The 14,183-nt window shown below is 37.7% G+C and overlaps 1 protein-coding gene across 1 annotated transcript; it reads left to right on the top strand.

Moving 5' to 3' along the window:
* Positions 1–3,300: 3,300 nt before the first annotated feature.
* Positions 3,301–10,178, top strand: tgif1 (TGFB-induced factor homeobox 1). The gene is made up of 3 exons (XM_051882068.1): positions 3,301–3,701; positions 5,716–5,945; positions 8,553–10,178. The coding sequence occupies exons 1-3, from the start codon at positions 3,686–3,688 to the stop codon at positions 9,126–9,128; spliced, it is 822 nt and encodes a 273-aa protein (XP_051738028.1). The 5' UTR covers positions 3,301–3,685; the 3' UTR covers positions 9,129–10,178.
* Positions 10,179–14,183: the final 4,005 nt, after the last annotated feature.

The raw sequence follows: 14,183 nt of genomic DNA, 5'->3' as shown, positions 1-14,183 counted from the left end.
TTCATAGTTCCCAATCATCTATCTACGTATGTATCTATGTGTATCTATGTATGTATGTATATCTATAATGTATGTATGTATGTATGTATGTATCTATCTATCTATCTATCTATCTGTATCCTCCTGAGACCATAGTACATGTCAAGTCTGGATGTCCTGTAAAGAGCAGATTCAGAGCTTTGCAGAGATACCAAATGTTTGGAGGTGTAACCATGACAACCCCCTCTCTTTGGTCTTTAAAAATGACTGAATTATCAAATTTAGCACTCTTATGAAATATGATATTTTAAAATTATCATTTAAATCAGACTAAATTTCAAATTGTTTGTCAGAAATCAACATCTCAGGAAAACGTTATGGGGTTTCAAATCAGAATATGACTTTCTGTTACAAAACAGGACATGGATTTCACAGATGACCTCTGTAGAGGACACCAGGACTTATAACATGGGATATCAGGCATTGGAGACACAACAAGTGAATAAGGAATATCAATGTTCTTATGAAATATGAGATATTCTTATTAAAATATTCCCAATTATTACACTTCTTTTTTCATTACATGTTGCCTCAAGACCACATTAAAATGCAAATTAGATACAGTGTATAGATTCATTTCATAGAATGGGAATAGCATTTATGGCCATGTTTACATGCATAAAGTAAGATGTTATATCAAATCATTCTGTTATATCTTTCATAACATAGTTGAGAAACATCTTTATACATAGTTTGGATTAAAAAAAAGCCTGAAAACTAAAAACGGCCTATTCATGTCTTTTAATTTATTATCTTAATAAATGGGTCCTGATGTCCTCTACAGAGTCATCTATCTATCTATCTATCTATCTATCTATCTATCTATCTATCTAAGGTGAATACAGAGGAAGTGAAGTCACTGAACAGATCATGTTTAAATTGAAGGTAAGTTGAAACGACACAAGTTTTAAATAGCTTCCACATAAGTGTCATACATAGTTCCGCCATGTTCTCATGTCCCTTTATGCTTGTGTCACTGAAAGGGAAATATCTCATGTCCTCATACACCTCATAAAAGAGATCACTGTGTACTGCCTATTTAATAGTATAGCGTATAGGTCAGAGATTAAGAGCGGTGGACATTTAGGACATTTAATATTGGTATTCAACATGGGTAAATTTATTTCACTTAGAATCAAAATATATCGGTTTGGTATTGTATATAAAAGATAAGTCATTAGCAAGTCATTTTTACCAATAGGTGGCAGTCAAATGCTTCTATGACGCTTTGGAATGACACGCCTGCAGTTGCGCAATGTAACGCCAGGGGGAGCTATTGGTCTCTGTTTATCGGCTAACAGCAACACGCCTTTTTGTGATGTGTTACACAATCCGAAGTGAGCTGTGTCAGGTTTATGAGAAATCGTGAATCATCACGTCTTCTCACATCTATTGTTGAGCCAGTCAGCATAAAGACATTACCTCACCGAGTTTTAATTGTTTCCTTTAACATAGACGATGCAATGTTAAGATTTCTGAAATCATATAGGATTGTGTAGACACGGGCTATTGTTTACGCCTGTATAGTCCAGAGTAACCTGTGCTCTTATCAACAGTAAATTGAGAATTAAGGCCAGCCAGACGCATGACGCATGCACGCCTCGCATGGAAAAGTCAACGACCTGACCTATATCTACATACTCCAAATACTGCGTTCTAAGCCTTTGCCGCCATGTGCCTTAGTGTTTTGACAAGCAGTTACACTTGGTTTTAAAGGTCTGTGTCTGAATCATGTATGTTCTGACACATGTATAATAACATGTGTGACGGATACATTGAACACTGTGCGTTTGAGCACTATCTGACGCTAAAATTCTGAACCGTTTTGGATTATGCGCCTAGTTGGAACAACAACAGATGAACATAGGGCTCCATACGCAAGAGAGATAATCAGCGTTAAGAATTCTGAGACTGCTGTGATTTGAATTAGGGACGCGTCACCAGGACAGCTGAAGAAACAAGCGATTCTTGCTTTACAACCATAATCCCAACGGTCAACTGGATATCACGCAGCGCTGCGCCAACAGGAAGCATCACGCACGGCTTACAAATAGGGCTGTGCTGGGAACCGAGCTTAGAACCCCGTTTTTAAAATTTGTTCATGACGTTCCATTTCGTTAAAAGTTTTCGAACGAGCATTAGGAAAACCGTCCTTTTGTTGCACTACTAATTAGCAGCGTAGCACCGCTACTACTAAATCTAAAGCGCGAAACATAAAGCGACCAGTCTATCCGACTCCTGAACAAATGACTCTTTTGAGTCGGTTCTTTTTAATGAATTGAAAACACGTACAGCGCCAACAGAGTAGTCCGATTCCAGAACCAATGACTCTTACGAGCTGATTCTTTTCAGTGAATCACTCACATTCAACTTGACCAGTGTATAGTTCAGTTCCCGGTCGAATGATTCTTAAGGCTGGTTCTTTACAGTGAATCAAAACACTTTAATTATTCTGACTCACTTAGCCTACTAAACAACAAGTTTCTTTCGCAACGTCAAAACTTTCAATAGCCTATGTATTATGTTTTAGGCTACTCAAAACTTGTAAGATTAAATTAAAAGCGCACATTGTTGTAATATTCAGCGGTAGCGTGTCTTATAAAATTACAGTTTTGTTTAGTTCGTATTTTTAATATAGCCTGCTGGGTAGCGTTCCTCTAAAAAGTCTGAGAAGTCAATTAAAAACTGTAAACATATTGAAGCAAGAATTATGCTAAACTGATTTCTAATGTTTTGTAGCTATCTGTTCTGATGAAATCTGAAATCGTGCCATCATTTAAGATTGCTGAGGGCGTTGTAGCTTATAGCTGATAAGAATCGCATTTTAAACGTTCTAAAAGAATAATTAATGGAACCGGATATTCCTTAGGATTCTCTCAAGCTTGCAACAGCATCATGGACATCTGTCACCTGAAATAAATGCCGCATTGCACCTGATAACACATCAACACTATCCTGCAGTAACACATTTTTTTGCCATATAAACACGAGTAACACTCAAACATCTCAGTCAAAAATGCAACGCAGCGCAACCAAAAATATTGTTTTGGAGTAGGGCGCCTAACAGAAGTATGCTGATGAAAGCAGCCCCAAATATATCCCTGCCATGTGTCTGCCTCTTGGTAATGTTAACCTACATTCATAATAAACCAGCTTCCTGTCTCTCTGCCGCAGTCATTAAAGGGAAACGTGCAGGAACTAGATCCAAATCAATGTCCAAAACACGTCTCCACAAACACATCCCTCGTGTTGGATCTTTCTCTAAACACGTTTAAGATTCGAATCGGTTTGTCAAAAAGCCCTTTTCGGTCTCTTTTTACCCTTTTTGTATGTCTGATGTCAGATTTTTCCCTCTTGCCCTCGGAGGGGGAGGATCTAACCGCGTTGAGTCACGCAGCTGTCAAAGATAGCTGTCACCCAGTTTCCACATCAAACACACTGAATGAGACGCGCAGCCTGTCCCAGGTACCCGACAATGTGTTGCGTCTCCGACAAATGAAAAACGCGCTCCGCGGCGATTCCTCGACAAAAAGAAATATTTCGCTCGATACTTCGTAACAATCTGGAATAATACAGTTGTGTGTGATTAAAGCGAGGAAGAATCGACCTCCTTGTTGCCAACGTGAAAAGGGGAATTTTGACGGACATGAAGACCAAAAAGGGTATGTATCCTCTCAATATGGGTGATAGCGGCGATATATGTTATATTTTTATCGGTGGTTGTAACAAATGGATAGAACTTGTCGATGATGGTTGAACAGAAAATGTCTGGCATTGCCTGCTATTGTTTTCCGCTGCAGACAAAACAGCCTTTTTCTCACCATGTGCTGGCGGGCTGTCACAATGAGCCGTTTCGCTTTATTAACACGCGTGGTTTTTATTCACAATATATAAGCTTTGGTTTTGTTCAAACATGCTTATTTAACAGTTGTGTTCATTTTAGATGTTTTAAAGTGTTGTTCCACGAACCAATTGTAACAACTGTAACTTTAAGTAGTCTCACAAAGACTCTAATAAGGTTTTGTCGTGCATGTTTAAGTGGGTATAAAATGCCTTCGTGTGATAGTTGAACTCCTTTGGCTTGGGAAAAAATGTTCATGCGCTCAGAGTTTCTCATAACACTGACTCAAGTTTTGTTGGGAATATGAGGGCAACTTTCCAAGTGTGTCTTTTTTTTATTTGACGACTACTTTGATGCTTTCTCTGCATCTGAACATTTAAATGTGCAACAATAAATGCTGACCTCCTTTTGTGAAGTTTGTGTATTTCGCGCCGCTTCCTCGAGGCGACGCTTTCACATTCCCTCCGACCTCGTGTTTCTCACAGCACACAATAGAGCCCGAGCTATTTTCTGTTATCAAGTTAATATTTCTCATATATTATGACGTGTAACCGTGTAGAAAGTCGTGTCAACCTCTTATCTGTCATCTGACGTGATTTCACAAGTTTTCAACTTGTGAAAAGTCGAAAAAACAGAGTTTGAAATGTCCCACAAGCGACATTCTTTTGTTCGGTCTTGAGATTTGCAACAGGTTCCCCTCCCCCTCCTCCTCCACATGTAGGCCGACGACAAAAGTTACTCCTTATTACTCCTCTTCACAAGTTCAGTAGTTTTCTCACACAACATCAAAGATAAACGTGTACGTGATTTCACTCGTTTCGTTTTTAGGCCGTTAAGTCCCACGCTCACGCTCTAGCTGAAGTTGGGGAAAGTTTTCTTTCACTTACAGAGTGCTCATGAACTAAAAGTCCCCTTCAGCACTCTCTGAGTGAAACGTCTTATTGACAAACTAACCGGTTTATGATACTTAGGATAAAGTTATAATAACATTCAAGCTATCATCATAAGCAGGGAAAGTTGTCAGATCAGCATTTAAAGGGATAGTGCGACCAAAATCATAACTCTGTCATCTTTTACTCACCCTCATGTTATTCCAAACCCACATTTCTTTCTTCCACAAAAGGAGTTGGTAGGCAGAATGAGACTCAGTCATGATTCATTTAATTTTCCTTTACATACAGTTAAAGTGAATAGTGATTGATACTGTCATTCTGCCTTTGTGTTACATAGAAGAAAATCACACATGGTTTGAGGGTGAGAAAATAATGACAGAATTTTATTTTTGTGGTGAACTGGCCCTTTAAGTGATTTTTAAAGCAAAGCAGTATGTTTACCATAGTTTTTGTGAATGTATTTACAGTGCTCGGAAATGCACCATGAAACATTGACACTGTTTAGAGTCTTTGTGACGCCTCCACTTCATCCATGAATCACATGGCTTCGCTTGACAGCAGGGATGTGACACATCAGCTGCCACACACACACTCTCTCTCACAGATGCACGCTTATACATGCATACAGACGGCCAGGCGCTGTTGTGAAGCGTTCCGCAGTTGGCATTTTGGAGGGAGAGACAGTGTGTGTAAGATAGGGGGAGGAGGAGGGTCCTCAGCAGGGGTTGGGGGGTTGATGTTTGACTGGGTGTCTTTTGTCCTCCTTCACACACATGGGTACACACTGATTCCCATTCCCTGAAACACACTTATTGATTGTTAAAAACACATTGCTCATACACCAACTTGACTTCATACTTCAAAGCCTTTTGTATAGAAAGTATAATGTTGTAAACTTCATAGTTTTTAAGTGGCAGTATTTCTCATCTCGTATGCCTACAGGTGTGTTGGCGATGTCCGGAAGCGAGACGGAGGACGAGGACAGTTTGGATGTGCCTCTTGACCTCTCTTCAAATGGAGGAGTGACAGGGAAGAGGAAGAGGAGAGGAAACCTGCCCAAAGAGTCAGTACAGATACTCCGGGACTGGCTCTACCAACACCGCTACAATGCTTATCCATCAGAGCAGGAAAAAGCCCTGCTGTCCAAGCAGACCCATCTCTCCACACTACAGGTACTGAACATTTATAGAAGTGTATATATGTGGCCTAGTACAGAACAAAAACAAACAAACAAGGGAACAACTGCATGTAATGCAGCTAATCAAAGTTCCCATGGTTATGGAAAATCAGGGAATGTTAAAACTGTGATTTCCAGGCTGTATTATTTTAGTATTATTTGTATATTAATATAGTATTTAATAATATTTTGAATCAGCTTTTATTTTTTATATTTTAAGGCAACATTTCTAATTTTTCATCTAATGTTTATATTTTATTTTATTAAAGCTTCTTTTTTTTCAAATTTTTCAATTAAAAAAACAATATAATAGTTTTAGTTTTAGTTAACAACAACAACACTGTTTCCATGTCTGGAAAAGTCACAAAAATACATTTTATTGTTTAGAAATTGCTCTTAGTGATTGAAGCATCTAAAATACTGTATATAAAAATAGATTCAACAATATAATATACAAAAACATGAGGTCAAAAAGTTTGAGAAATATTTGAATGACTCAAAGCAGTTTCTGAAGTTATGCTTCAGAGAAGGTTTGAAGTTTCTCACGACTGCTTTTTTCTGTCAAGAATGCAAAGGGGAATTTTTCAGTTTTCTGCTTTGTTGATCAGTAATCTATTTATATGCTTCACAGGAGCGCAGTTAACTGACATCAATGTCTAGTTCAACTGACGTGTGAAGGAAACCGAAAGGTTCAATGTCATAAATAGCAGTGGGCCAAAAAAAAAAAAAAAAACGTCAGAGAAAGAAAGAGTCAGCTCTTTTCGCTAGCGCTACTGCATTTAAGATCACACGTTCTGTTCCCGCTGAGTTTTAGCGTCATATAAACAACACTTCCTGTGAATGCAGTCAATGGAGAGAATTCCTGTGGACAGATGAGTGAATAACTGTTTTGAGTCATCTGAGATGTAGCCACATAGAGAGGGAGAGAGAGAGAGAGAGAGAGACTTGCTCAGACACTGGGCCAGGAATTTCCCCTGCGCTCAGCCAGCTGTCTCACTAACAATAGGGAGACACAATACACACACATTAACATAGTGAAGACTACCAGGCTCAGGCAGACCGTTGGATACACAATACAGCCCCATTACCCAGAGAGCCAAAGAGGCTTCTCTTCTGAAGAGACTCACTGGAAGACAATACAGGAGCATTACCATACTGAGGACTGCATCTTGAAAACAGCCCCTTTAGAAACTGAGAAAGAAAAGTTGGAACTCAAGTTATTTCATTATGGCATAATGTGTGTATTGGGAAAGTAGGCCAGAATAGAATTGTAAAAGTCAAAACAGCTCTGCTTATTGTTGTAGCAAGTGTACTAAGTTTAAATATACCATGCTGAAAAGTTTTTGTTGTACGTGTAGTGTCAAAATGGACAATAAAATAATAAAAAAGTAAATTAATATTAAAAAATTAAATAAAATGCAGCATTAAAAATTAAGTAAATGTATATAGTTTTCATTGTAACAATTTATTAAATATTATATATCTCTATATCTCTCTCTCTCTCTCTCTCTCTCTCTCTATATATATATATATATATATATATATATATATATATATATATATATTAGTTAAATTAACATTGATTTTATGTTCCTAGCTGAATAGAATTAATTTTAGACTTTTTTAGACTTGAGATCTGTGTGTATTTACACTTAAACTTCAATGTAAATTAGTAAATTATCAGTTGCCTGTGGTGCATTATCTTCATTGACTAAAAAGGCCAGCAGAGTTCAATTGTTGATATAAACCAAAGGTGTCAACAGTCGGCCATTACTAACTAAAGTAATTGGTCTTTTTGTAGAGATGCACACCGAAGTCAAGCATTCACATGTGTTTTCTATACACTGAAATGTTGGATTTGCATTAGAGTAGATCTTACACCCCCTCAGGTGAGACTCACCAGAGCCGTGAAAGATACAGCGCTATTAGCATGATTAAGGCCTAAAGCCCTTAGGCCCAACAAAGAGAACAATCTGAGGGATAAAGGTGAACTGTTACTTAGGTGATTGAGAGAAATCCTCACCGCCAAGAGCTTCCTGCTTTCAACCGCCAACTCAGCTTTTTAAAAGAGGAAAAACAAAAATAGAGTCAGAGATCTGTCACATGTTAATTCAATACAGACTCATGAATTTCCATTTTAAACTTGAGCAAGACAGTGCGCAAACAAAATAAAAGGTTTTTATAGGACTACAGGCTTTGAACTTTGAAAAAAAATAACAACAGGTGGTAGAAGTTAGAGATAGAATGTGAGGTTATTCATCCCATAAGACAATTACAATATTTAGTTGCTCAATTATATATTTTTGATTAAAATGCCTTATTTTTTTGTTCTTATTTAATAAAAACTTAATTTAGGTTAATAAAAGTAATTATTTTTTTTTTTTTAAATTGTCTTGTTTTACAGTTTTAAAGAACAAAACAAAAAAGTACTGCTTATTTAGATGTCCTTTAATCCAATAATGAAGAAGTAGATCATGATATATGTTATGGATGCACAAATAAGTAAACAAAAATATTGAAAAATTAATATTGATATGATTTGTAGTGTGATATGAAGTATGTTAGCATTTTAATGTATCATAATCTGCTCTTTTCTGCACAGGTGTGCAACTGGTTTATAAACGCCCGGCGACGACTCCTTCCTGAGATGCTCCGGAAAGACGGCAAGGACCCCAACCAGTTCACCATCTCACGACGGGGCAGCAAGGGCGGTGAGATGCTCAGCGACAACTCCCAGTCCCCGAAACACGGTCTCCTCGCTAATGGAGAGGACCGCAACAGTTACGAGCCCGGCTCGCCTCACCCGACCAGCAACACACCCACTTCTAACAGTTACCCCAAAAAGGCCCTGTCCCCCAAAACACCCCCCTCACCCGGACCTGTCTTACCCAGACCCTCCGTCATCTGCCACACCACCATCACCACAGGCACACAAGGCATCGGCACGACAACACGCCTTGGCATCGAGGGAGCCACAGAGCTGCCGCTCACAGACGCCGCCGGCCTGTTCGGGTGTCGCGGGGAGGGTAACGTCAGCCCCCAGAGCGGCCTGTTCAACACCCCGCCGCCCACCCCGCCCGATCTCACCCAGGACTTCAGCGGCTTCCAGCTGCTGGTTGACGTGGCGCTCAAGAGGGCCGCAGAAATGGAGCTGCAGGCCAAACAGCTCCTCGCCTGAAGACAGAAAAGACGGATGGATGAATGAAAAAGCTTCATCGATGTTTGTTTCTTGCCCCCCAAAACTGAACTCCACAGCGAGTTCAAAAAAACTTGACTGAGCAACAGAAAGCAAACAAGCATGGCCTGATCATTTCTATTTTTGGTAAATGTAAATCAAATTGATGAGGATTCCTTTATGTAAAGCATTTCAAGGTGCCTTGGCAGTCAGTTCTTTTTTTGTATTCCATTTATATGTAAATAAATATGTATCTTTTCATTTTGTACACAGGGGACCAAAACCAAACACAGTAATACGACTTCCTGTCTTTCCTTCTTTACGAGAAGATGAGCGCTTCTCCCATTCCTCATGAGTCTTTCTTTCTCGTTTTCAGAGATTCGGCTCTATGATTGTTGATTTTGCCTCATTTTTAGAGAACACGTCTGATATTCTGCCTCGTTTTTTTGCACAAAATGGCAGGTCATCTCAGTATCTTATCAACTCTAGCTTTCTCTCCAACAGACTCTAATCACTACTGCACCGGGTCATTCTGTGTCTCATAGATGTTCAGTTTTTTGTATTGTTTTTTGTTGTAAAGTTTCAGATGCTGTCGTTAGTATGTTTCTTTTTTTCCTTACATTACTCTTGAGGGATATTCAGATGTAGCAGAACTATAGTCTGAGATTTCCTCTGAATACTCAGTGTAGAAACGGCCAGTGAATGTGCCCACATGCTCCCCACCCCACCCCTAAACACACACACACATACACACACACACAAATACACACCTTGGACAAATGAGCTGGAAGAATGAACACTACATGACTTGTATTAAGTTTTTTCTTTTTTGTTTATTAAGTTGAGACCACTTTCAGAGGATAAAAGGAAAGAATGGTTTTATGTCACCAAATATGTTGATTTTCAAGGTTTTGGGACCTTAGACCAGTGCATTTACAGTAGCCAATGTGACATGATGCCCAATGATGTGACTTCTCCTCCTTACTGTGCAATGTATGTGGCAAATAGGGGTCACACGGTGTTTAAATAAAGTTTTGTTTTCTACAAAATGAATCTCCTTTCTTCTGCTTATTTTTAACTACATTGTCGGACAAGTGTTTGTAGTGGTTCAAGGCTGTTATTTTACCTCTAAACAAAGAGTATCATTGAAAAGATTAGCCTTCAGATGACACTTCTTTCCAGTAGTGTTTGAAAAATGAAATAACATGTAAGGTCAGAAAGAAAATGTCGATTGCTTTCATAAAGCGAAAGCCAGCATGAGCAGGTACATCCAAACGAGGTGATTTATACCAATCCAACGCTGCCCTACCTTGACATCTTACGCATATTAAAGGCATGTTCTTACAGGCTATTGCTAAATCATACTGACATTCTTCTGTGTGTGTAAGCTTCACAAGAACGCCAATTAGCATAATCCTGCATTTAATTAGCGGTAGCTAAAACCAGACGTCAACGATGGCTTGCCAATGGCGTCTGTGAGAGTGCATGTCTGTATCTGAGCACAGACAATAAAGACGGATTAGCGGGGACACGTCTGTCCTGGATATTCAATCGCGCTCGGTTAGACAGCTGTTCTTTACTTTAGACTTCTCACTGGGCTGAGATCCAAACAAACAACTCAAAGGGTCATTGGGCTGGTTGGCAACAAGTGATCAAAGTGATTAGCAGCTCAAAGCGGTTAATTAACCGAACACCTATATTTAAAAAGACATTACATTCTATAATACTAAAGACTTTTGGATGTCTCACACATATTAGATGAAAGTTTATCTGTTCTCTGGGTTCATCTGTGGAAGAAGCCTGAAGCTGTCTATTAATAATAGTCAAGATCTGTTCTCCTACTCAGGCCTCAGGCAATGATTTAAAACTATGGAAGCCTGTTTTCAACTCAGAGTAAAATATAAAGAAGGTTAAAATAAGCAAAATTGTGAGATTTGAAGGAAAAACTGTGAGAAGTTACGCAAAATAAAGTTGCAATTACGAGTTAAAATTATGAGCTAGAAAGTCATATAGACAAAGCCAAAAAAATGGTGAGAAAGTTTAAAATAAGCCAAATTGCTAGAGTATTTCTCACAGTTGTCAAAATTGTGTGAAATAAAGTTACAATTACTAAAAATAAAGAAAATTATGAGAAGCAATATAAAGACAATTATGAGAAATAAAATTGTAGCTGTGATTTGTGAGCAATTGTGAGCTGTCACAAAACTGAAAAATAAAGTTGCAATTATGAGAAATAAGACGCAATTACGAGAATCTGACGTTATTGTGAAATAAAGACACAATTTTGGAGAAATATAGACAATTAAGAAAAAAATTAAGTTGTGAGATCGCGATTTGGAGAAATAAAGTTGCAATCAGTGCTCGAAGTGGGCCGGCGCTTCTCACATGTTGCCAGTACAGCATCACTAGGCCCTTTTTCTACTCAAAAAATTTTATTTTCATTTGAAAATTTCCTTTTAAATTAAAATGTATTATTGTGGATGTGGCATTAGGTTAACATCATGCACAGAATTTATTAAAGACACAATCACACTGTAAAAATGATTGGTTTAGGCCTAAAATTACGTGTGTTCAGGCGCATTGTTGGCGCATTGCTATTTTGAATTAGACTGTGCCATTGACCAACTGAAACCTGGTCTAAAGTCAATGGAGCAACATTTGTTTTGTTATTTAAAGAGCGCGTTAGTAATATGCGGCTATAGGCAGATGCACAACACGCGTACACTCTGCTTATTACACACACAGGGACGCGCAGCAGCACACAAACATGCCAAATATAAAAAATAAAAGGATTACAATGTAAAAGATTATTATTGTGTGCATAAAGATAAAAATGCTTTGGTGGAATCCGTAATGTACCGCAGATGGTCTGCTTGTGCGCTTTAACCTCGCACACGAGCAGATCCGTTTCCTCGCTAGAGATGTGTTCAGTTATTCCGCTTGCAAATTTAGCCATGTAAATAGCAAATCCGTCATGGCTCGAGTGCAGCTGGCTTTTAAAGGGAATGGGAGATGAGACTTTGATTGGTTTATTGCACGTTACGCCCAAAACACACCCATTACTATTTAAAAGAATAGGGCCAACCCTTTTAGACCATGCGCCGGCCATTTTTCCCGTCATTAAACTAGCAAAAGTGGATTCGGACACGCCCTAAGTGTACACGCTTTAGACCATGCGCTTGGAACGTTAAAATAGGGCCCCTTTGAGTTAATTTAAACTAAAAAATTTAGTTGATACAAAGAAAGAGATTAGTTTATTCAACAGAATCTGAACATTTGTAAACCTAAGCTGATTTGACAAAAGATTTGTGAAAAGTTGTGATAAATCATGAAAATATTTTTTACAGTGCAAGGACAGACAGAACTTAGTCAAAGCACTGATTTAAAATGCTCATAGTGAATGACAGAGACAGAGAAACGTAGTTATTTCGTTCTAGATGGGCCAATGCGACATTTATAGCCAATATATTAAATGTTTTTAATCATACTATAAAGACAATTATGAGAAACAGCTGAGATATAACATCTCAATTACAAGAAATAAAATTGTAATCGTGAGACAGTTGTGATTGTGAGTTACAATTCTGAGAATTAAAGACAACTGCGAAAAATCGAAAGTGCGAAAGTTGCAATTATGAGATATAAAGTCACAGTTATGAAAAATCAATTTGCAATTGTGAGATATAAAGTAGGACATGTCTAGGCTTCCATGTCAAACAGTCATTTATCTCTATTTACTGGACAGAACAAACAGACACATTTATTTGAAAATGAATCACTTCATGGCTGTGAGCATCTGTAACATTTTAATGATCAAAATTTCATACACGTGCCATAACATCAACAGTGTTGATACAATAAATACAAAATGTAAGTAGTAAGATATCCTTAGATGTAGGTTACATTTACAATGAAGAACATTCATGTATTTACACACAGTCATTTTGATAAAGTTTATGCTTTTACAAGAACAGTAAATACATAATATCCTGCCTTCATTTCCCAAAACATTGTGGTGAGTGCACCGTCCACAGTTTGGCAATAAAACAAAGTCTGATTTTCTTCTATTTTGGAAGATAAAACCCTAAAAAGTCAGGACTTATTTATTATGTTGCCGAATATAAACCAATATTTTCACATCAGTGAATGACAACAGTTAAGAAAATGAGGTTGTGATCACTTTCAGCAAAATGTGTAGTGCTAGTCTCACAAAATATGTCTCATATATATCTCTTTAAAAAGAATGGAGATTGAAATCAAATGAAATGTAGCCAATTAATATTTCTATAAACTTATATTTCAATATCACTTTACTCATTTCATTTTTACAAATAAAATCACATTGATTTTATTTGTGTTAATCACTGATTGTCCAAATTAATTCAGTCTGATATTATTTGGCTGACAAAACGCAGAACTGTAAAACAAACAAACAAAGATTTTATTATCAATAAGGGTATTTTGTCATGAATATTGAATGCTATAATTGATAATCTCCAGTATCATCAGATCTCTTCATGATTATACACAAACAAACACACACACACGCGCACACACACACACTCATACACACGTTATATAGTCTCCCCTGAGGCTACGTTGTGCATGACTATCATATATTCATAAATTAAGGCCGAGCGTTTAAACATCAATAATATTTCAAACAAACATTAACCACAGTAGAAGGGCTCTAGTGCATAATAACTGGAACGAAGAGTTTAGTTAATAAGATAAACACTACAAGAATCAAACTAAAGCCAATGCAACTGAACTGTCTATGAAAATAGAGAATGGCTGCACATTGGCTGCTGGGAAACTAATATCAATATATATTTATAGTGACGTGTCTATCCACAGTGAAATATTTTGAGCAAACAAAAAAGAAATAGCTCTGTTTATTTAACATATTTAACAAGTGCAAATTAGTATTTGTTATTGAAAAGTATGAGACAGTGCAGTTAGGATTTGACTAGTATTGAGAATCTTGTCAGTGCAACTATGACGCGGCGCTGTTTACACAAGAGTGTGTGATTCAACATAGGTTTCCTTAAATAGAAA

Source organism: Ctenopharyngodon idella, chromosome 23 (genome assembly GCF_019924925.1).
Source record: "Ctenopharyngodon idella isolate HZGC_01 chromosome 23, HZGC01, whole genome shotgun sequence".
Classification (NCBI taxonomy): Eukaryota; Metazoa; Chordata; class Actinopteri; order Cypriniformes; family Xenocyprididae; genus Ctenopharyngodon; species Ctenopharyngodon idella.
Note: the sequence above shows the minus strand (reverse complement) of the source record. Positions and strands in the feature narration are given on the sequence as shown.

What these genes read in the sequence shown, in the direction of transcription:
- tgif1 (XM_051882068.1), top strand. An exon ending in CCCATCTCTCCACACTACAG is followed by an intron (nt 5,946 to 8,552) that starts GTACTGAACATT and finishes TTTTCTGCACAG; the next exon opens with GTGTGCAACTGGTTTATAAA.